The sequence below is a fragment of the Hypomesus transpacificus genome, chromosome 21, assembly GCF_021917145.1.
Source record: "Hypomesus transpacificus isolate Combined female chromosome 21, fHypTra1, whole genome shotgun sequence".
Classification (NCBI taxonomy): Eukaryota; Metazoa; Chordata; class Actinopteri; order Osmeriformes; family Osmeridae; genus Hypomesus; species Hypomesus transpacificus.
In genome coordinates, this window is record NC_061080.1 from 619,472 (window position 1) to 643,508 (window position 24,037).

At 44.6% G+C, this 24,037-nt stretch overlaps 1 protein-coding gene across 1 annotated transcript in view; it reads left to right on the forward strand.

The window, feature by feature from the left end:
- The window catches only part of LOC124483698 (VPS10 domain-containing receptor SorCS1-like), a 79,777-nt gene extending 67,124 nt beyond the window's left edge, over window positions 1-12,653 (forward strand). Inside the window, exons 14-26 of the mRNA XM_047044243.1 lie at window positions 1,253-1,370; window positions 2,790-2,923; window positions 4,138-4,251; window positions 4,552-4,723; window positions 5,023-5,209; window positions 6,111-6,244; window positions 6,842-6,965; window positions 7,204-7,316; window positions 8,179-8,313; window positions 10,623-10,722; window positions 11,238-11,343; window positions 11,972-12,129; window positions 12,362-12,653. Of these exons, the coding sequence (XP_046900199.1) occupies window positions 1,253-1,370; window positions 2,790-2,923; window positions 4,138-4,251; window positions 4,552-4,723; window positions 5,023-5,209; window positions 6,111-6,244; window positions 6,842-6,965; window positions 7,204-7,316; window positions 8,179-8,313; window positions 10,623-10,722; window positions 11,238-11,343; window positions 11,972-12,129; window positions 12,362-12,426 (1,660 nt within the window). The 3' untranslated portion in view covers window positions 12,427-12,653. The remainder of the gene's footprint in view (window positions 1-1,252; window positions 1,371-2,789; window positions 2,924-4,137; window positions 4,252-4,551; window positions 4,724-5,022; window positions 5,210-6,110; window positions 6,245-6,841; window positions 6,966-7,203; window positions 7,317-8,178; window positions 8,314-10,622; window positions 10,723-11,237; window positions 11,344-11,971; window positions 12,130-12,361) is intronic.
- The last annotated feature ends 11,384 nt before the right edge of the window (window positions 12,654-24,037 follow it).

Here is a 24,037-nt window from a genome sequence, read left to right on the forward strand (position 1 = left end):
CATGCAGAATGTGAGGAGGGCCCAACATGAGAGTCAGCCCTGCATGAGGTCCCTCACACGCCACAGCTAGAAAGACGAGGATCTACGCTCCCCTGCATCCGTGTCTGATGCCACTGTCGCGGTGCCAGACAGCTGACTTTGTAGTCTATGGCAGGACGACTAGCCACAAGCTTTCAGCAGAGTGGGAGAGGAGAGGCAGGGTGGAGAGGAATAAGGGATAGGGAAAGAGAGGGAGACAGAGAGAAGGAGAGGGAGACAGAGAGAAGGAGAGGGAGACAGAGAGAAGGAGAGAGGGACAGAGAGAAGGAGAGGGAGACAGAGAGAAGGAGAGGGAGACAGAGAGAAGGAGAGAGGGACAGAGAGAAGGAGAGAGAAACAGAGAGAAGGAGAGACAGAGAGAGGAGAGAGAGAGAAAGAAAGAAGGAGAGATAGAGAGGAGTGCGAGAGAAGGAAAGAGAGAGGAGAAAGAAAGAAGGAGAGACAGAGAGAAGGAGAGAGAGAGACACGGAGGGTGCGACAGAGGAAGGGATGAGGGATGGCGTTCTGGCTGGAGGTCTCTTGGCGACACACTTCTCTGAGCCCAACCGGCAGGCGGGCAGGCAGGCAGGGACACGAGCCTTCACCGTCTTGGCAGCTCCCTGGTGACGAGCTTGAGCCTCTCCCTCTCTGCGACGGCCCATTAGTCCTCATTAGACACCCCACAGCCACCCCACACCATTTTCTTATCAGTTTGTAATGATTTTCACCGAAATTGACAGTCACAAGCCAGCGCCTCAGTCGGTTAATTGATGGATTGATTGTGATGAATTTGTTGCTGGATAGATGCTGAGAGAGGGTCACTTCAGACAGAGCCCCCCCCCCCCCCCCCCCCCCCCCCGCCGCAGGATTTAAACTAATAACAGATATTTATTTTCTCATCTTTTTCCTTCATAACCTTGAATACAGTTTGGGCTGAGCCTGTGGTAGCTCTGGGACTAGTCGAACTTTGAGAGACCAGGGAGCACTGCTTGGGTGGCAGTAGGAGTCCATTAGTTTCCACCCAAAGGAGAGCTTACATTATTCACTTGTGACACTTTTTTTTTTAAGGTCACACTTGGCTCAGACCTTTCTTCTGGAATGACATATTTCGCCAAGATTGTACGTCCCTGTAGTGTTCCTGCCATCTGTACCATTAGCCACACTCTCGTCAGAGTGGGCACCTTGCATAGCCCCAGTCAGTGTCGGTGCAAAGGCTGTGTTTGGCTGTTTGCAGGATATTCGGCCATGTCAGTCACCGGTCGGAGTGGCAGCTGGTCAAGATCGACTTCAGGTCCATTTTCAACAGGAGGTGCACAGAGGGGGATTATCAAACCTGGCACCTGCATGACCAGGTAAGGGTCTTACTGCCTGTCGGTCTCACTGACTGACCTTGCAAGCACAAGCTGGTTATGCAAAAGATCTCTTTCGATATGAGAGTCGTTGGTTTGGTTCTTAAATACAGAGGGTTTATTTGTATCCTGTGTGGATAAACATCTCCCAGCATCATGCTATTCCACACAGAAAGTCAGTTCTGTGTCCTTGGCAGTAGCAAAACACAGTTCTCGCTCTCATCTTTATTCCGAGGGCTTCACCAGAACCATCCCTACTCTGGGAGAAAGCATCAGGCTAATAAGACGCGTTCAAAAAGATGTAAAGTTTTAGCCGAATTAAATCAAGTTAAATCAGTGCAAGTCCATGCCTTGGAAGCACTCTCCATCTCTCACTATTCTGTTGACTGAGAGGGTCGGACACAGCCAGATTCCTTGATCTCATCCAAAGCTGTTTGACCGAGTGCAGTTTCATCACCTCGTTTGGCTGCCTCTCTCTTATTTGCTCGAGCCGTGTATGGCTGTGCACACCATGACTTGACAGATCTCTTAGCTCAGAAAGCACTTTAGCATATTCTCCTTTAATCACTTTTTTTGCTGCTTTCAGTACTGTATGAAGCCTTCCCTGAAACACGGCGGGCTCTTTCAACCCCAGTGGCAAACTGAACCTAGCCAGGCAGGCCCCGAGCCAAATGACAGGATGGGGGAGCATCCTGCTTGAGAGTAGTGCTGGTTTTAATAAGCTTAGACGCCCCCCCCCTCCCTCCCCTAGAAACCTATAGACTGAAATACATCACGTGGAAGTGGACAACAGTCAAAGCCAATTAACAAAGTAAACTGTGGCCAGAAAGAGGGGTTTGGCTCTAGGAACACTTTAGAGGCCCAGAACTCAAAACTGAGAAGACCTCGTCGTGCGTGTGTAAACTCTTAGAGGGGGTTCGGTGCATTGTGTTTGGGGTTTGTCTCATCTAGAATTCAGAGTATCTCACTACTGACACCTATTGCTGAGACATAGTAAGTCCCAGGAGGCCTTGTAGTGGTCTAATGAAACAGGGTGAATGCTGATAGAGAGAGTGCTCGATCTGAGAGTCTAAACGTTCTAGATATACAGTTTTGACTTTTTATTCATAGACGGCTCAGAGGTAGATAGGCATCAGGTTCTATTGCCAGTTTTTATTCATCAGTCACAAATCCATGGACCAAAAACTGAAAAGCGAATTTTCTGAAACAGCTCATGTAACAGCTGAGGTGTGAAAGGCAGAATGTTGAGTTTAGCTCTCACGCAACAAACACTGGGAGCTGCAGTTAAGGTGGCAGACAGAGTTTGGACAGATTACAAACCAAAGGAAAGAAAAACAAATCTATTTATACTGCACCGTGGAATGAATGCACTCAGTAAAAAAATTGCCGCCTTTTCTAATACAAATGAATATCTGATCTCAGGGAGAACCCTGCATCATGGGAGTGAAAAGAATCTACCGGAAGCTGAAGCCAATTGCCAGGTGCGTTATGGGTAAGACGTACTCTGTGACGATGACCTCGGGACCCTGCGACTGCACAGAGAGGGACTTTGAGTGGTGAGTGAACATTTATTACCAAGTATATCAAATCAAATCCTTTTATCCTAATAAATTGTAATTAATATGTATAGGATTTACAGTTAAAAAAAAAAAAGTGGAAAGGTTTTTTGGGGTTTATAATAACTCCCTATTTGAATAGCATAAATTGTACTATGGGGTAGAACTATGGAATTGATACCTTGTAAATATATTTCTGTAACATGGGGCCGAAGTCAAAAGTAAAGACGTGAGTAACAAAGAAAGGAAAAGCCTAAAGCAGAGGATGAAAAGATAAGAGATCACCGTCATGGTTAGAGTGCTTCACATTAGAATTGCAGAGGCACTTGGGCTCATTCTCTTTGGAGGCTGCCCCTGCTAAATGGAAAGCAGTCAGCTGCTCAACTTCAAGCTGTGTGTCAAGGAATGAAGGGGAAACACACACACACACACACAAGTCCTGCCAGATCCATGTCTGGCAAAGAGACTGTGTGTGTGTGTGTGTGGACATGTGTGCGTGCATTTACACTAGTGTGTGTGTGTGTGTCTTTAAGAGTGGGTCTCTCCTTGAACATGTGCCATCGCTCTCTCCTTGAATGACACCCTACTCTATACAAAGCACTGCTGCCTTTGTAGCTTCTGCCAGTGTACTTTTCACTAAACAAGCTTAAAAGCAGGATTAGCCAAAACGTACTTCTTAACAACCCATTTTCGTTGAATCATCAACCTTATTAATATGTGCTTTTGTCTTGGTAATTCCCAAATTCGAGGGCCCCTTGAGTGATGCAGTGCTGAGAAGGAGCTTCCTTTGAGACGATAAATCATCAGGCTTAATAGCTTTCATTAACAACCACAACACTTCTGCATCTGCGTACATGTAGCACTGATTGAGGCAATTTGTTTCCATCATTTTGGGGACGCTGCATTTCAATTTGTAGGACAAACAACTTGGGGCAAGATCAGAAAAAAACTAACTTAGGCATGTCAGGCTTTTCCGTGAGATCAAACTCTTTTTCATCGAGTCAGTATCGTTCCTTTTCCCCCAGTCAAAGAGTAGAGGTAATACAAATCATGTTGAATCTAAGGCTCATTTGTGGCAAGCGTTCTACCTAAATGTGCCGTTTTTAAATCACGAATCCCCCAGGGAGATCGTCGAGACATCTTTTGAAGTCGCTATCAAAAGTATATGCCCTAATTAGCGTCTATGTTTTGGGGGTGTGGTCCAAATGATACAGCGACTACGGTTACGAGAGGCGCGCAGACAGCAAGTGCACCCCAGCGTTCTGGTTCCACGCGTCCACCATGTCGAGGAGCTGCACCACAGGGGCCACGTTCCTCAACAGCACTGGGTAAACCGTCGACCCCACCGTCAAGTGTTCACACAGGAGAAAAACGACAGTTGCTCGCTAGTAAAGTAGACCAAGAACAAACCATTAGTATATTATAACCCAGAAATGACCCCCCCCCCACACACACTATCCATCCTCCCTCAGCCACACCTACACAGCTCCTACACAGCTCCTATACAGCTCCTACACAGCTCCTACACAGCTCCTACACAGCTCCTACACAGCTCCTACACAGCTCCTCGTGTTACCTGCCGTGCATGTGACCCCGAGGCGTGTGTGACCCATGTGGTGGTGCTTCAGCTACAGGAAGGTGGTGTCCAACAACTGCACCGCCGGCGTGATAGCCGAGTACACGGCCAGGAGGCAGCACTGCCCCGCCCAGCCCCCCAGAGGCCTGCACCTGGTCACCAGCGAGGGGACGCTGACCGCCACCCTGGCCGCCAACATCACCTTCCTAGTCTTCCTGGAGGAGGTACGGTCTCTGGGGCCGTGCATGGGATTTGTCTGTGTTGAGGTTTTGGGCTGTAGGCCGGTGTGTCTCTCTCTCTCCACTCTAGTTTGAAAGAGGTTTTTTGTTTTTAACAGGCGTAAAAAAATTGTTGTCCGAATTAGCCGCTCTGCCGTTAAACCCCCTAAGAGCTTTTTAGTTAGCGTGAGAAGCCGTTCCAAGTTCCTTTGATCGCTTCCTGTTTATTTGCAGAGTTGTTTTTGTCGTTTGTTCCCTCCCCCCCCCCCCCCCCTTTCTCGTTTCCACGGCTGCCGGTCGCGAAGGGCGACGGGGCCAGGACGAGCGTCACGCTGGACTTTGGGGACGGCCGCGCTCTGACCTACTCCAACGTGAGCTCCATCGAGGAGGGCATCAAGCACGTGTACAAGGCGGTGGGGATCTACCGCGTGACCGCCACGGGGGAGAACGCCCTGGGCTCTGAGAGCGTCACCCTCCACCTCCATGTCACTTGTGAGTGTTGTGAGCGCAGCTGGGTGGGGGTCTGGGGAGGCCAGCGTGGGAAGAGACAGTCTGGGAACAGTGAATCTGTGTGTCTTGTTTTCCGTTTAAAAAATATAAACGATCTAAATATATATTGTAATAGCTGATCAGCAAGTACAAGTTTTAAGAGCTTTAAAATGTTGAATTCACAGGAACTCTGGCCGTTCACATGTAGTAAGACTACGCCCCCGCATGTTGCATTGGGCGCTTCACAAACAAACCCAGTTAACACAGAATGCTAGAGACTGAATCCGATTAAGATTCCTCTCAAGTCCCACTCCCCTTCAGGCTAGAGCCCTTCCCTACCTAGCATGGAAGTCACTCCTGCCTCCAGTGTGACTGAGCTGTGTACTGAGGTGTGTGTGTGTGTATGTGTGTGTACGTGCAAGCGAGTGTGTGTTAGCTCACCACCCCCTGGTGTATTGAGGCTTGACAGATGTAACAGAGCTGACTTATTGATCAGGGGAGCACGAAGGCTCTCCAATCTGTCAATCGGATGTGCCAGCTATGTGAATGAGGGCCGTGTGGGCATGGGAGTGCCAGGGATGAGGAATAACACCCAGATGGTGGCAGCCGACAGTCCCCGAGCTGAGCCACATCCAACACAACTTGGATTATTTTAAATGTCTGCCTTTTCTGGAGGACAACATTGCTGGGAAATATACGGACAGAATTTTGAGAAGGAGTGATTCTACAGTGCACACACTGCACTTTGCTAAGTGGATTTAGGTCAACGTTCAGTTTTTGGTGTGCTTGTTTTTGCATTCTGTGAAACGGGCCTGCATTTGTGCGTTTGATTCAGTCTGTTAAAACAGTTGGTCTTTGAGCTTTTGAGTTGGCTGACGTGTATGTATGCGTGTGTTGTGAGCAGGTCCTCTGGAGTACATCCATCTCTCAGCTCCCTTCGTTGCGGTGAAGAACAAGGAGGTGAACCTGACTGCTGTGCTGTGGCCCAGCCAAGTGGGGACCGTCACGTACATCTGGTGGTTTGGAAACAACACTGAGGTACACCATCATCTGGGAAACACAAAACACTTTTGACCAGACATAAAGTCGGTTAAGAACTCATTTCCTCATTAGACCTGACCCGGAGGCCTCTCAGTTTACTATTGTTTTAAAACAGAATACTGAGATTTGTTTTTAGACTAGCATAAAAACAATTTACGACTAAAACTACTGAGCTGTAGTTTTTCTTGGTGGTATAAAACACTACAGCGGTGGATTAGGATGAACGGAGGTACGGTAGATCTTCCCCAGCAAGACAGACTGATCTTACTTTAGCATCCCCTCAGCCATTTGAAGAGTAAATGAAGATGTTTTAACAGGTAGAACTGTATGTTCTGTGTGACACAGTCAACCCTCCACAGACAAACTCCATGCGGCGCAGCCATGATCACCACTGTGCGTGTGTGTGTGTGCGTGCGTGCGTGCGTCGCTGCCTGGCTGACACCTCTGTAGTGTAAATAACGACTGTGTGAGATGTTAACCAGGTTGATAACGGTCTCCCTCGGGACACTCCTAACTCTCCCTCTCCTTCTCTCTCTCTCTGTGTGTTTTTCTCTCCCCCCCTCCTCGGTTCCCCCGGTCTTTGTGAATCCACAGCCAGTGATCACCCTGGAGGGGAGTGTGCCATGCATGTTCTCCAGGGAAGGTATCAACACTGTCACTGTGCAGGTGTCCGCCGGGAACAGCATACTGCAGGACAGGAAAACCATTGCCGTCCATGGTGACACACACACACACGAAAACACACACAAACTGTTACTGTACTCCACTGTGGGTTTTTAAACCCGTGTAAACAAACCGACAGGTCTTTAAAAGAAGCGTCTGCCTGTTTACATAGAAATGCAACAAGTGTTGTTAACATCTTATTCCTTTCAAGAAGAAAAAAAAAAGGCTAGCTCATTGAAAAGTAAAGTGTTTCTGCGTCTTTAAACGAGACGCTGTTCTCGCTGTCCCTGTAGAATACTTCAAATCTCATCTCCTCGCCTTCTCGTCCAACCTGGACGAGCACAACCCTGACGTGGCGGAGTGGAGGCAGGATGTGAGCAGGGTCATCAAAGCCTCCATGGTCCAGGTGAGCCGGATGCAAAACCAAGTCAAGCTGAGTTCACAGGCCCGACTCCTCCCATGGTTTCGGCTCTGCTCCGTGCTGGAGAATTTGCCTGACATGGCAGGTCATAGAAAACCTCCCTGCTGCTTAACAGCCCCTGCAGTTCTTTCACCATGGCAAACACAGTAGGAATGGAAGGTTGAAACTCAAGGGTCTCTTTACCACACCTACTCAGTGATCCCAGATGTCATGGATATAAATTAGAAGTTTTATGACATACTGCATGAACCGACAAGGCAAAAAAACTCAAATTTCAAGTACATTATGATTGCTTTGCCACCAGTCTGTTGGTTGCATTGAAGCCAGAAATAGATGGTTTGTGAGTTCAGGGTCATCTCTGTGGGGTATTATCCAGCTGGCACAGATGTACCGAAGGATAAATCAGCAAAAGGTGTCTGTCTGAGGTGGTGGGGGTGTGCTGATTTGATGGTGCGATGGTCCCTCTGAAAGTCACACAAGTCCCGGGGTCAGAGGGCCTCTTCATCATGTTTACTCATGGCATGCCTGTAGATACTGTAGGCTATATTTCTGAATGTGGTTTGAAATTGACTATTGTGGAGTGACCTAAGGCCATGCTTTATTTGATCAAAACATCCTTGACACAAAGGATAAATCTCTCTCGTTTTTTTATGAGGTCACATAATGCTGCCACAAAACGTCTCGAGCAGGGTAATCAGACTGTAATCTGAATGGGTATATCGTTCGACGGCTCTTGGTGAACATCTCTACCTGTTCTGACTGATATGAGAGAAATCTTGGTGTTTTGCGAATGCACTTTTTAATGATGTCAAGTTTCTCTTCCCCCTTCTCTTCTTCTTCCCTCCAGGCTTCTGGGATCAGGGAAGACATGCTGCTCGTCACAGTCCTCCCAGGGTTGCCCACGGCAGCAGAGTTTTTCCTCCTGCCAGACAAGGAGGTCACAGAGGGAAAGCCAGAGAAGAGCTCTGCTCATTTAGACCAGGTGAAGGAACATCCAGAGAAGAGCTCTGCTCACTTAGACCAGGTGAAGGAACATCCAGAGAAGAGCTCTGCTCACTTAGACCAGGTGAAGGAACATCCAGAGAAGAGCTCTGCTCACTTAGACCAGGTGAAGGAACATCCAGAGAAGAGCTCTGCTCACTTAGACCAGGTGAAGGAACATCCAGAGAAGAGCTCTGCTCACTTAGACCAGGTGAAGGAACATCCATAGAAGAGCTCTGCTCACTTAGACCAGGTGAAGGAACATCCAGAGAAGAACTCTGCCCACTTAGACCAGGTGAAGGAACATCCAGAAAAGAGCTCTGCTCACTTAATGCCAGGTGAAGGAACATACAGAGAAGAGCTCTGCTCACTTAGACCAGGTGAAGGAACATCCAGAGAAGAGCTCTGCTCACTTAGACCAGGTGAAGGAACATCCAGAGAAGAGCTCTGCTCACTTAGACCAAATGAAGGAACATCCATAGAAGAGCTCTGCTCACTTAGACCAGGTGAAGGAACATCCAGAGAAGAACTCTGCCCATTTAGACCAGGTGAAGTAACATCCAGAAAAGAGCTCTGCTCACTTAGACCAGCTGAAGGAACATCCAGAGAAGAGCTCTGCTCACTTAGACCAGGTGAAGGAACATCCAGAGAAGAGTTCTGCTCACTTAGACCAGGTGAAGGAACATCCAGAGAAGAGTTCTGCTCACTTAGACCAGGTGAAGGAACATCCAGAGAAGAGCTCTGCTCACTTAATACCAGGTGAAGGAACATCCATTGTTGTGTCCAGTGGACCACTAAAGCATAGATCGATTCGATGCAATGGATGAGAGATTGGAAAACAACGATTATGAAAGAGAAGGTAGTGTTTCCGTGGTAGCTTTGTCCTTGAACTTACCGCTCTGCAAGTGTTAGGAACGAACTGGCCTCTCCCTGCCAGTAGAGGTCAGTGTTGGTCCACCAAGGCGTACTTCCCGAGCACACTGTACTAATTTCAACCAGACTCATCTGTACAATACATGTGACAAGCTTTCAGAAGTAATCATCAGTGATGACTTAAACTTCCTTTAAAACCTGGGATGAGGGTTCGGCGGTGGGTTTTTATAGGACTATAATTCCAGACAAAGAATGTGTCAGGTCTGATCAGGCCACTAAATCACAACGTTATCAAGATGGGCCGCATTAGCTTGGAGCCTCATAGAACAGATAATGAATGAACTATAATAAAATCAGATGTGCTTCTCATGGGAAGTAGAAACGGGGAAAAGAACAGGGATGAAATTAAATAGATTTTCCTCCCTTCATTAGTTTCTTTCAAACCTGCCTGATTGCTCAGGAAAAACCCTCCCTTACAAAGAGTTTGCCGATAAATCTTCATTCAAGGTTGGCATCTTGAAAGCGTAATGTTTGGACCGCTTATTACAACGTATAATAGATTTACTGACCCTGATACACAGGCAGAAAAAGTAATTATTCAAATCGTGGTCTAATTTTAAACTCATAAGAAACAAGGAGGTAGGGGAAGAAGGACTAGAGAAATTACTTGTATCCCAATTAATTTGGCAAATGAGATTAACGAAGCCTCGCAAATAAAATGAAATGGATTGTATGGGTGGGACAGGGGGGACTGGTGTAGCTGCGGTGGGGTTTTCATCTCCTGACCGCTTCATGACTCCTGCTTTGGGGTGGACCCTGATTGTACACGATTGTATTGCGAATAAGTTACAAGTTATATTGTATAATATTACTGATTATATTATTATAATCAAGATTATAACTAAGGAAAATGTTCAATCGACAGAAAATGTATTTCAGTATAAACTATATGCATCAGCCCAATATACATTTGGGTCAGGTTATGGTCCAGCCAGATAGAGCTCATCCTGGCATTTTTTACGGTTTTCCTTCCGGTCAGGGTGATTCGCTTGATTTACGTCAAGTCAAAGTAGCATGTTGCCAGAGGTAGAAGGTTACTCACCTCTCTGAAAAGCCGACTCTAAAAGGAAGGTTTCAGCCCCATGCATCATGTAGACAGAGCTGGATGGAACCCCATTTGATCTCCCCATCGTCACGGATACTGTATTTCACTTTAAGCGGAGCTCTTGTAGGAAGAGCTGCATCAAGCGAGGTTTCGTCGGGCCATAGCCGCCCGGTGCCATGATCCAAAGCGTCGGAAGAGGACCTGTCACCAAGACTAAACAATGCAAAGTGACAAGCGGCACACGTTGCTAGCGCTTGCCGTCAGCGTCACGTTGAGATCTTAATGAAAGCAGGTACGTTTAAAGACGTTGTCTTTGTATCCTCCTCTTACAGCTGTCTGAGGTCTTGCTCAGCGCCCTCAATCAGAACCTGGTTCAGTTCACCCTGCGACCTGGGGTCCAGGTCACTGTGTACGCGGCTCACCTGTCAGCAGGTAAGTCCTGCTCACAACCCGATTCTTCTACTTAGTTTCAGTCTTCTACCTCTACTACTCCAGATAATTGGGACATAACAATTGAGTCAGTTGACAGGTACAGAGTCATGTAGAAAAAGTGAGTCAGGTGTTCTTTTTTTTATTTTTTATGTTGCCCCAGTAACTAACGACCCCAACCCTGTGTGTGATTGGCTCCCCACCATAGCTACACAGAGACATTCAGAGAGTGAGCATCGTTACAAGTATGTGTGCCTGTTCCTATTGGGGATGCTGCTACAGTCCTAAGGGGCTTATAAGCTAACGAGTAAGAGAAGTCAATACTATAACACTGTATTCCACCCAAATTTATTTTTCACATTTGAATGAACGAATAACAAGGCATCAACGTTAACCTGAAAGCCCGGCTTCTAAGTGCATGACTGTGGTTGTGTGGATGGCTACCTGCTTGGGTCATTGAACAGATGTCAGTCGCAGCGTATACAGTACTGTGTGACTCTTGTCTCCCATCTCTGCAGCTCCCCTAGTGGATACCAGCGAGAACCACAGCGGCTCGGCCATGCTAATGCTGCTATCGGTGGTGGTTGTGGGTTTAGCTGTATTTGTCGTCTACAAATTCAAAAGGTACAGTGTTTATGAAACGGCAGAGTTCAAGGATGTTACACACCACTTGAGCAAAGAGCTGAGGATTATAACTATGCGTGGAAGTTCCTGGCAGGTTTAACAACAGCAAAACTGCCTAAACGTTTGCCTGTAGCCTACACCCTGTCAAGAGGGAATTTGGCCTTTCTCACAGTTCTAACCGCAGACATTCTTAGAATTATTTGTGTCAGGGCATTCTGGGAAAAAAATGAAATGTCAGTCAAGCGTCAGGCATTATCAATATTTAGCCCTTTGAGCTTGGCTAGTTGACCTTTATGAAATGTTAAATGTTCTCTGTTCACCCAAGGTGCTGGTTTGGTCACAAAAGGGAAGTGGGGGTCAATGAGACAAGATCACGAGGAAATAAAGAGAGAGACAAATATCTGGCTATTTGGAAGCAATATTTAAACTACTTCATCCAGGATACTATTTGGACTTTAAACAGAATTCAGCTTGAAGCAATATTTCAAGCGATATACAAACAAGGAATGGAAACAAATCGTACTATAGGCTTTTCCGTCTCCATCCCCGGGCGAACATTCCCCTTTCTCTCTTTATTTGCTGGGTTTTGTTCTTTACCTCCCCGTCTCATTGTAAATCTTTCCTCAAGGAAGATCCCAGGCCTCAACGTCTATGCGCAAATGCAGAACGAAAAAGAACAAGAAATGATCAGTCCAGCGAGTCCGACAGAGGTCGCCCCGAACTCCCAGAGAGACGTGGCTACTTCATCGGTGTTTCTGGACACAGAGCTTAGTACACGACCCATCGGTGACTACAGATAACCATCTATTCATGCATTAATTTGTTCCTTTTTTTCCTCCAACTCTTCCTGCTTTCATTTCAAAACCATTTCTTGTACTTTAATTATGTTATACTTTGCTATAACCCCCCCACCCCCTTCTCAAATGTATTTTTTTCAATTGTTCACTCAACGGTCTACTGACTGACTAATTATGAATGTAATGGTTACAACTTAACTCTCTCTCTCTTTGCTTTTAAGGATGTATTAAGCCTCACGCACATGTCAAATTTTCGACGGAACTCCCCACATACATCAACGTTTAAAACTTCAGACACAAAACAACAATCCAGGTGTCATGGATTTTCTACCATTTTTCTGGACGCGATGGTTTTGAGCTTTATACCTGTGCATGTTGGACCTTGCTGACACTAAACTGTGCTCTGTGAAAACCAGAAGAAACTGTGTACAGGTTTTTTTTACATAAACTGTACATCCATCTAATAAGTCATTTTTATTATGTTTATTTATATAAATTCAACTACATAAGGGGAAAGCCAGCATGAACGAAAAAGAAGAATACTTTTTGGTTTGCTTGAGGGCAAAACGAAACCCACTAAACGCATCTGGGTGGAGCAGAAGAGCGAGAAGGCCGAGTGGGTATCAAGAGACTTGCAGGCATTCGAAGCTGTATGAAATCACCATCCTTCAGACCGAGACAATTATTTTTGCCTGACGGGGGATGAATGAATTCACCTCTCGCCTTGCATATATCAATTCGAAATTTCTCTAAATTTGTGATCATTCAGAACACTGAAATAAAACAGCCACCCAGCTCTGCCTGTCTCTGCACTTGTAGGTTTCCAGTATAAACATTCAACATCCTTTTGTTATACTCAACAGTAGTGCCCTGTTCATTCCAGAGAGTATACTTTGAGGTAGATCATAAGGATACATATCCCATTTATTTTATAAATCATGAATGTCAGATCATGTGTATTTTAATAATAAAGCGTAAACAAAACAGAAAACACTTTATAAATCCTTGATATGGCCATTTCGCTTACGTTTGTTGTCTCATTGAAAGCTGTTAATGGCACAAAACATTTTCTATAGACAGAGGTTGTTTTATTTCGCTTTCAATCCAGTACGCTAATAATAATAATACATACAGGGTTTTGTCGTTTATGGATTCTGACAGTTTTGTTGAACTGTTTAATGTTGATGTTTTAAACAAAATAATAACTATTTAGATTATATTTTGTTCCTATGTTGTAGCCTGATAGGTCATTTTTGAAATGTTGTGCTGCACAGTACCATAAAACCAAACTATAAGATATACCCAGTTGTTATTTCAAGTCCTTCATCTTCAAATATATACTGGATTTGACTGGACAGACATCTTGTAAAGACATTTCATTTAGGAAGTCGACATTGTCTCAGGCTTAACTTTGACTCCAATCATGCCCTCTACAAGTAACCTCTAAAAGCAAGTAGTGTCTAATATATAAAAGTTAACAAGATTACAGATTATAGCTGAAATTATTTAAGACACTATTGAATGCCAAACACAGAAATGGACCAAGGTTTTTATTTATTTTTTACGCAACGTGTCTGGGTATTCTGAAAACCGTAGAGACATAGAAGTCGAATTCCTGAATACTTAATGTAGCCAAGTCAAGCTAAAGGCTAGCTAAGGTTGGTGACACATTGAGGCTAATGTCCTTGGCCTCCACACTCGCTAGCTCATTAGCCCCCTTTGCGAAGAATCAAGAGAAGTAGAGCGAGATGGTACGGCACATGGATGGCTACCTTGTTTCTGAGGAGAACTGGAAAGGGGGCGTCGACCCCACGTAGACCATCCGACAGACATGAATGTTAAACTGGTCTAGAGTCTTGAGGGAATCTGTCACAGTCATTTGGGTGATACTGTAGTTAGTGTTAAATTAAAAAGGTTAACACAAACGATATGGACGAACTGTGCAGCATATGCCGTACACACAAGTTATGGACAACATAGAATGTAAATTCTGATCAATGAGGGACGACGCGCATGTGATGCCAAAAGAGACTAAATTAACAGTTACTAATGGAACAATTGTGGACCTGATACCTACATAAATGGATTGGTATTGATATACTAATTCCCTTATTGATGAATCCCTGCCCTATCATGTTGCATTGCTGTCTTAAACCATATAATTGTTAACTTGACAATTTATCTTTGATATTTGTTTGAACTAGTTAGGCTAGCCCAGGTTTGGAAATGAAACATGTAAATTGGAGACTGCATGTGTGACCTACGTTTTTTTAATCAACAGACCTGCTTTCATTTAACATTTATTTCCATTTGTATGTTTTGATGATTTAAACCAGAATACATGAGTTTCATCTTCAGTAGTACTGTATGATTTCATGAGCTGAATGGGTATGACGGAAAACCATTTTGTATGATATAAAACGACAAGTCTTTTCAGAAAAAGTACAAAGACAGATTTTGTCCCATGTTTGTTTCGTGGCTCCTTAGATCTAATTTTGGCCCAAAAAGTAGGCTACACGGTTAAGGCAGCAGCACCTATCGGCAATACTTACGTCAGAAAGATGCCACCTGACCCTACCTGGTTGAAGTTACCTTGAGGTAGAGACAACCCTACAACCACTGATCTAAAATCTGATAAACCAGTACCATTGCTTCTTAATCCTAACTGTAAGGGTATTAACTCAATATGATCCGTGGTCAGTTGGTTGAAAGAAATCTCTTCTCTTAAATCGAAGCACCTTCTGCCTTTGGATTTCTCATCTTAATAAAAAAACAGCAGCAGGAAGTTGTCAGGTGGAACTTCCTGTGAGTGAACGATAATGAGGGAACTCTGACCTACATGTTTGGGACATACTGTGATCAAACCTGGGTCAAACCCTATTTTCAAATACTGTTAAAAGTATTTGATACCAGTATTTGACCTAGGTCTGAGTGTGACTATCACAGAAGCCAAGTTGAGATGGCTGACTAAACCACTACAGACTAGCTAGGTGACTCTTTCCCCATGTAAAATTAGGTAGATTATTTTTGTAGAGAAACAAGAAAGGAGTTTATTATACTGTAAAGCTTTTATATACAAACAGACGTTAAGGTGTACAATGTTTTTGTTTGACCTCAACTGTGCTGTGTAATTGTTTTATGCATTTACAATCATATTTATTAAATGGAACGTCTATGTTAACAATATGTGTTTTCATTTTCTTACAATATTTGTAAAGAAATACTATGTATTTGCAGGAGTAATATTCAACCTATAAAGAAAATCCTTCAACCGAGTCTCTATTTTGTTTTAATCAAGTAATCCTCAAGACTACATCATCTAAATGCATGAGTGTGGACCGGTTATAATCCTGACCTCATGTAAAGCAGCCCTCCTCCTAATTAACTTCCTACTGGTGTCTCAAACCACAGAGCTTTCCCTTGGTGCATCATATATGGTATACTAAGAGATTATGGGGCATATGATGGCCTACACATAGTTAGGGATAGCCCATCGAACCTACTAAAGCTTTCAGGGACCGTGCAAGGCATTTCCAATTGTATCTCGCAAAAAGGCTTTGAGTAATGTAGACATCGTTCATAAATAATGTGATGGACTGACCCTGAAGGTGAAGGGTCCGGTCGTATTCTCCCACCCGTCTGACGTCCCCGTTTCACTGCCGTCCTGGACAAAGCGGCGGTTGAACAGCTTCCATGTGTTGATTAGCGACGCTGGTTAGCGACGCATGACAACGGTGCAGAGGACGAGCCAGAAGAGGCCTGACTGGAGGGACTGCCTAATCTCTCTTAGTCAGCCCATGCCCGCACGCCCAGGGGAGGCAGGAGATTACCCCGACGGGGGGGCGGGAGGGGGGTTGGCACAGCTGACATCTCAAGGTAACTGACTACACAGTGCTCCTCCTCTCCCTCCCCCCTTTTCCCCCTCCAAGGACCTGCAGCCAAGTTAGGCTGGTACTACTCCAGAATTGGTGTGAAGGAGACTTGGGGGGGGGGGGGAGTACAAAGAAAGGGAGAGACAGTAAAACAACAAGGGAGAGAAAAAGAGAGGGAGAGAGAGAGAGAGAGAGGAAGAGAGAGAGAGAGAGAGAGGAAGAGAGAGAGGGAGAGAGAGGAAGAGAGAGAGGGAGAGAGAGAGAGAGAGGAAGAGAGAGGGAGAGAGAGAGAGAGAGAGGAAGAGAGAGGGAGAGAGAGAGAGAGAGAGAGAGAGGGAGAGAGGGAGAGAGAGATAAACAGGCTAATTAGAGCATGTTGGTTACACGCCTTGTTATCAAGTGAAGTTCCAGTTTTTCAAACTCGTGTTTGCTGTAAGCAATAAGGGTGAAAAAATAAATCTAAATACATTCACATACAGTGCCCTCCAAAAGTATTGGAACAGTGAGGCGAATTCCTTTATTTTTGCTGTAGACTGAAAACATTTGGGCTTGACATCAAATAATGAACGTGAGACCAGAGATCAACGTTTCAGCTTTTATTTCCAGGTATTTACATCAGGATCTGATGCACAACTAAGAACATATCACATTTTGTTTGAATCCACCCATTTGTCATGTGATCAAAAGTATTGGAACAGATATACTTAAAACATATTTAAGTGAATAAGACTTAATATTTAGTTGCAAATCCTTTGCTTTCAATAACTGCAGCAAGTCTGTGACCCATTGACGTCACCAAACTTTTGCATTCTTCCTTTTTGATGCTTTCCCAGGCTTTCACTGCAGCCTCTTTCAGTTGTTGTTTGTTTTGTGGGGTTCCTCCCTTCAGTCTCCTCTTAAGCAGGTAAAATGCATGCTCTATAGGGTTTAAGTCTGGAGATTGACTTGGCCAGTCTAATACCTTCCATTTCTTGCCCCTGATGAACTCCTTTGTTGTTTTGGCAGTGTGTTTTGGGTCGTTATCTTGCTGCATGATGAAGGCTCTGCCAATCAGTTTGGTTGCATCTTTCCTTAAATCGGCAGACAAAATGTTTCTGTAGACTTCCGAGTTCATTTTGCTGCTGCCATCATGTGTTACATCCTCAATGAAGATTAATGAGCCCGTCCCAGAAGAAGCCATGCAAGCCCAAGCCATGACATTACCTCCACCGTGTTTCACAGATGAGCTTGTGTGTTTGGGATCATGAGCAGTTCCTTTCTTTCTCCAAACTTTAGCCTTTCCATCACTTTGGTAAAAGTTAATCTTTGTCTCATCAGTCCATAAAACTTTGTCCCAGAATTTTTGAGGTTCATCTCTGTACTTTTTGGCAAATTCCAGCCTGGCCTTCCTATTCTTCTTGCTAATGAGTGGTTTGCATCTTCTGGTGTAGCCCTTGTACTTTTGTTCATGAAGTCTTCTGCGAACAGTAGATAGTGATACCTTCACTCCTGCCATCTGGAGGTTGTTGCTGATCTCACTAACAGTTGTTTTAGGGTCTTTCTTTACAGCTCTCACAATGTTTCTGTCATCAACTGCTGATGTTTTCCTTGGTCTACCTGTTCGACGTCTGTTACTTAGTACACCAGTAGTTTTATTCTTCTTCAGGACATTCCAAATGGTTGTACTGGCTATGGCCAATGTTTCTGCAATGGCTCTGATTGATTTTCCATCTTCTCTAAGACTCACAATTGCTTGTTTTTCACCCAAAGACAGCGCTCTGGTTTTCATGTTGTTTTCACCTCTGAATACAGTCTGCATAGACAAAACCTATCTTACCCAATCTGAACCTGAGTGTAGACATTCAGTGGTATTTATTGATTGAATAATGTATGTAATAGGACACACCTGGGCAACAAAACACACCTGTCAGTCACATGTTCCAATACTTTTGCTCACGTGACAAATGGGTGGGTTCGAACAAAAAGGTGATATTTTCTAATTTGTGCATCAGATCCTGATGTAAATACCTGGAAATGAAAGCTGAAACGTTGATCTCTGGTTTCACATTCATCGTTTGATGTCAAGCCCAAATGTTTTCAGTCTACAGCAAAAATAAAGGAATTGGCCTCACTGTTCCAATACTTTTGGAGGGCACTGTATAAATCACGATTCAGTCTTTTAGCGATTCACGAATTCCAAAAATGGATTTTCCAAACCTGAGCTTGGCTCCTCTGCGAGCCCTCCATCCTCCCCAGACCCATACTCAGATGACTAACGCCGGCGACCAGGGTCCATGATGTCACGTCAAGTTAAATCCCAGGCTTAATGACAGGTCGCCTCGCACTGAAGGAACTGGACTTACATCTAATTGCTCACAAAGAGAAACGGCTGAGAGGGAAGGACAGGGAGGACAGCCCTGCACATGTGTCGGGGAGAGAGATGGGGGGGAGATGGGGGGCATTTATGGTTGTACATTAGTCAGTAATCCAAGTGTGATTGTATAATAGTTAGTAAATAAAGTTAGCAAATATAACAAAAAGTTAGATAGTTAAAGTAAATAGCTACTGGTATTTGCTGTTAATTAGCATGTTACTTAACATCATCTATGATGTTATTAATTCCGGAAAGAATACTTTAAAACATTTTGAAAGCTACAAAACCAGTAAAAAGCTAGCAATCATCCCAAAGGCCTGATATTATGGGGTAGATGTTTGACCAATTTGAACAGTTTATGAGCTTGTGTGTGTGTGTGTGTGTGTGTGTGTGTGTGTGTGTGTGGGGTCTATAAAAGTGTGTGTGTTGAGGTGGGAGTTGAGGAATGCCTCACACATGGGTACTGTGTGTGTGTGTGAAAAAGCCCCGAGTCACTACCCAGCATGCACTACAAAAACACAAACGTCCCCTACCCCCCCACCCCCCTCCTCCACAGAAGATCACTTTGATGGGAAGCTAGTCTCCTAGGTATGGCCTCTCCTAGGCCATCCAGCAGCTTCCTGGAACTACTCCCTGAAAAGGACACCTCTGTCTGGTCTGCAGGGTTACTTCAGCGCTAAAGGCTAACTATCTAACAAGCCACACATTCTCTTCATCAACTCCACATGATGGAGCCTCTCACCGACTCACATCCTGAAGACATGGTGACTTTCTCTCCCTCGAGAAAGGGAGAGAAGGAGGCGTAGCGGGCAGTGAAGGGAATGTCACTTTCCTTGCGATTTGCACGCTCGAGCGTTCATTATTTGATTAAAGGGGCAGTCCCGGAGGGGCGGGGCGCTCTGTGAAGGCAGGCAGGGCTGATGATAACCTTCTGATGCAGAGCAGGGAGAGCACAAGTGGGAATGTCCTGTGTGTGCAATAACACACACCCTTTCAGATATGAGACGGTGCTGATTTATACACATTCGAACGCAGGCACGCACACATGCAAAACAGAAATGATATCCCTGGGAATGCAAGAATACAGACCTTTACAACCCCACACACACACACACACACCACCCCTCAACAGACAAGGCCACAAAATTGATCGCAGCCTTTGGTATAGAAGTGCAGCATAAGCAACAATCAAACCAGTCATTTGCATTCTGCTGATTACGGTTTAGTTCTTACAGCCTTAACACACACCCTTTTAAAAATGAACCATGCAGCTGAAATTAGTATTTTGTTGTTACCAAAAATGCAGTTAGTCCACTAACTATACGATAAATGGGACCAGACAAAAAAATATGGCTGTTAATCTTTGAACAATTCATTCCCTTGTTGCAGAATATCAGTATGTGGCTTGAACTGTGTACAAGATACACTGATGTCTGGCTCCATATGTTTGTGATAAAGTAAGATTGATGGCTGCTGTGTTGACACTGGCACAGTCAGAGGTGCCATGCTTGCATCTTTTATATAATGATGAACAAACATCACGGCGAATAATGACTTAACTCAAAGGGCAGACCCACTAACTTGCACACGACTCACACACACACACACACCTGCAGAAACAAACACATACACACACCTGCAGAAACACACACACACCTGCAGAAACACACACACTCCCACTCCTTACATTCAACCCAGATCATTAACACACCAGCCCATTAAAATCATAGCTTATCTTAATACTCCTCTCCTCCAAAACCTTCTGAAGAAACAAACAGCTGCGTAGTTAAAACTGAACTCCAATAAGCCACGGCGCTCAGTAGTCATCAGGCTTCAGAATGCAGAAAAGGGGGCTTGTAGAGTGCCTGATAAACTCATAATTCCGCCAACGTTTTTATTGTTAGAAGTCATTAAACGAAAGTGTGCACACGCTATTCATAGAAAACCAGGAGGCAGTCATAAGGCATTTCATTGTGCCACGCTTTGTTTTCGATAAAGACGTGACATGCTTTGCCAACACCAACACAGTTTGAGACAAGCAGGATTCCATTCGTTAACATCATTCAGAAAACTCAGAAACTGTTTGTCTCAGTGACATGTTCTGCTCAAGTTCAAGGTATATTACATACAAGGTATTTAACCTATACATGATGATCTCTGAATTGTAAACACAAGGCTGTTGTTGTCAAACGACTGTGTGGATGGCTTGGTTTGGGGTTGACGCACTTATTGAATCGGTTTTAGATAAGGCGCAAAGTCATTGTCATTCAAGCTGTTCTACAAGATTTTCTTTAATACTTTTTTTTTATTATTTGAATGCTTTAATAGACACAATTACTGGAGCTCAGTTCATCGCCTGAAAAAGGAAGATATTAAAACAAGTTAATTAATTGGGCCAATGAATGTCTCATAAAAAGACGCTCAAACTAAACTGAGTGACACACAGTAATGCTATCTGAACGCCCTTAGGGAGGAATCTGTGGACAAAAGTAAATTAAAAACGTTCCTACTCCTGGCAAAGATTAATTTGGAGATCTTTCCCATCAAATTAGCTGTTTTTTGTTTTGACATTTCAAACAGGCATAGAGGCTTTTGTGAAATACTAAATGTAGCCTAATACTGCTGTTAACAACGCCCACTCAGATATCAAGCCATGGGCCAAGGCAGGTGTTTTTGTGTGAAAATCTTTAGATAAAGGGGTCCTTTTCAAAACCTACACGACATGTTGCCTTGCTCAAATCCAAGCCCGGGAAGAAAAAAACAATGATGTTTTTTTTGTGACTAACACTTCCATAGTTTCTTTCTCTCACTGGCCGGAGACTGCAATCTGATTTTTCCTCAACAGGGGGAGATGTAGATCTATCTGGCACTGCCAGTAAATCGGAACCTTCCAGATGAGTCTCCACAGCCACACTTCACACTACACCTGACAGGCCATAACTAAGGTTCTACAGTACAGCTTCTGAAATGTACCTGTAGGCTGCAGTCTGCTCTGGGCAGAGAGAACCTTAGGACCTCACAGTTGCACTTAATCACAGTCTTTTCCCCCCTCGTCTCTGACCACAGAACATAAGAGTGGGGCTGTGCGGCATCGGAGAGGATCACGCTTGCATTAAATCCTATTTAGGTGTCAACTTCTGTCTGGTACCGTTTGTTGAATACAAACTATAGAGTAGAGAGTGACAGCAAAACGAGTCAAAGGACCAAGTTTGCGACAGCCTATGCCTTTCATCTCACGAGCATTAAGTGGGCCGGGACCAACCGCTGTGCGGTGGGCAACACGCAATGTAGAGCGGGGAAACGTGTGTGTGTGTCACTCTCGCACGTACACACACCAAACAGTGGTTTCTACGGAGATTACATGCCTGGTTAGAGTCACATCTGCAGCAATTATCCCACCCCAACACTGTGCGTAAACCACCTCAGCACTAATTACCTCTGTGAGAAGAGCACCGACGAGAGAGAGACAGAGAGAGAGACATGGAGAATAAATGAAAAAAAGAGAGAGACATGGAGAATAAATGAAAAAAAGAGAGAGACATGGAGAGTAAATGAAAAAAAGAGAGAGAGACATGGAACGTAAATGAAAAAGAGAGAGAGAGGCGCTTTACAGTTGATGTGAATGACACAGGAGGAGACGAAGCTTGATCAGGTCAGATCATAATTGTTAGGATAAAAAAAAATTGGAAGTAACTTTCAGTTGGAAGTAACTGTCAAAGGCTGTTGTGTTTGTTCATACTTTCTGTCACTGCCAAACAGGCAAAGGAAAAACGGGTTTACTTTATAAGCCCGACCCCACACTGAAAAGTGTTACTGCTGTAACTCTAGTGAGATGCTCTATGCAGTCTGTGGCCATCACACTCAGGGAAAACCTCTACGTGCACTTCTCCCGAGGACCTCTAGGTGACACTGTGCACATGGTTTTGTTTAAATCCCAGTCTCTCCCACTGCACAATCAAAACAGTCCCAAACTTACCATCAATAAGCAACTTTGATCAATTACTGACTCCCAAGGCCTGCATTTATTACAAATATATGCAATGACACAGTCTTCAGTAATATGTTCAATCTAAAAGGAACAACATGTTTGTTCTGCCATCGCATTCAATCATCCCATTCCACAACCCTACAGTTGGGTATTGTTCTGAGTCAAGTCAGCAGAGGTGAGCCCATACCATTTTCTGTGACAGCAGGTGAATTAGGCTGAGTCTGTCAGCGCACAGGGAGCAGCGTGGTTCGCCCTTGTTGGCTCCAATCCCTTCCAGACAGATTTAACATGAGCCTCCTTGCCAGATAGGTACAGTGGAGCTGCTAAATCCAACAGTTGGTGCCGACTCAAATTAAAAACTGCTACAAGCCAGCGATATGCATTCAGCACACCTGTTTCGCATCCCGCGTAAAGAGGGCTCTTTCTCACGTTCACAGACAGATGCGTTTCCACTGCAGGAACTAGGAACTGAATTGAGTTTCGGGGACTAAAAAAGAAGGAACTATTGATTTCCCGATCCACCACTAGTACTTTCCAAAATACAGGAACCTTTGGGATGGACCTTGCTTCGCTGAAAATGTCTGATTGGTCGAGGATTAAAGCAGCATTGAGTTTTTCAAACGATATTTCGACCGCCATCATTTTTGTATTCTGCGGCCGCAAATAAGTATAATAATGATACGTTTGTGCAGCTGGACCTTTCTCACAGCAAATGCACACACATTTAACATGGAGAAGAGAAGAAAATACAACCAATCTGCATTTCTACCCACTTATGATAAATACTTTCTGCCAGATTTTTTTTTACTGAGGAACTTGCATCTGCCATAAGTTTCTAGGTGCTGAATGTTAATGATATCTGTTTGCTTCTAGCCTGTGGTCATGGTTGATATGCAAGATCCTGTATTGGAACCATGTGGTTATTTCATGTTACTCAGTCCAACCCATCATCTCTGGGCATTAGGCATCAGTTAATGATCTTGTGATTTATATATATTGGTTTGTCACACAATGGCATCACTTCTTGGCTTTCCAGGATGCGAATGAAACGACACAGCATGCATGCTTTACATCCAAGAGGAGCACAGACCCTTCGGCATTTCAAAAGGATTGATAACAGGTGGTGCAAGTTCAATAGAGGGAGAGAGAGAGACAGAACCACTCTCTACCTGGAATTTCGCTTCCAAATCACGAAGCACGTCTTTCTACATCTGATGCATCAGTGATACAAGGCCTGGTTTTCATATGCTGGGAATAAGCATTTGGGCTGATATCAACCAGGCCCATCTGTCAAGCACACCACCTCGACAGCCATACACCGTCACCAGAGCTGGCGTTCTGACAAAGCCCATCCAACGATTTCTTTAATGGGGAATTGGTTGTGCTTAAAAATCCCAACACGCCCCCAACTTATGAGGGTTTCCAGGAGCGTCAGTTTAAAACTGGAGGAATGTAGACAAGTTTGGCAGTTGAGGGGTGTGAAGAGGTTGTGTGTCCCCAGGTACCTGGGCTTCATGAGTCTGAATGCCGTGCAGCAAGAGACTTCATCTGGGAGGGTCTCCTGTCGCTCGTGTAGTTTCGAGAGGCAAGGTAGCATCCTAGGTCGTCACTGGCGCGTGGGCCTGGCCTTCTGGTAGCTGCATCTCAGTGTTAAACATGTCCCATGGGTGGGTTTGGGGATATG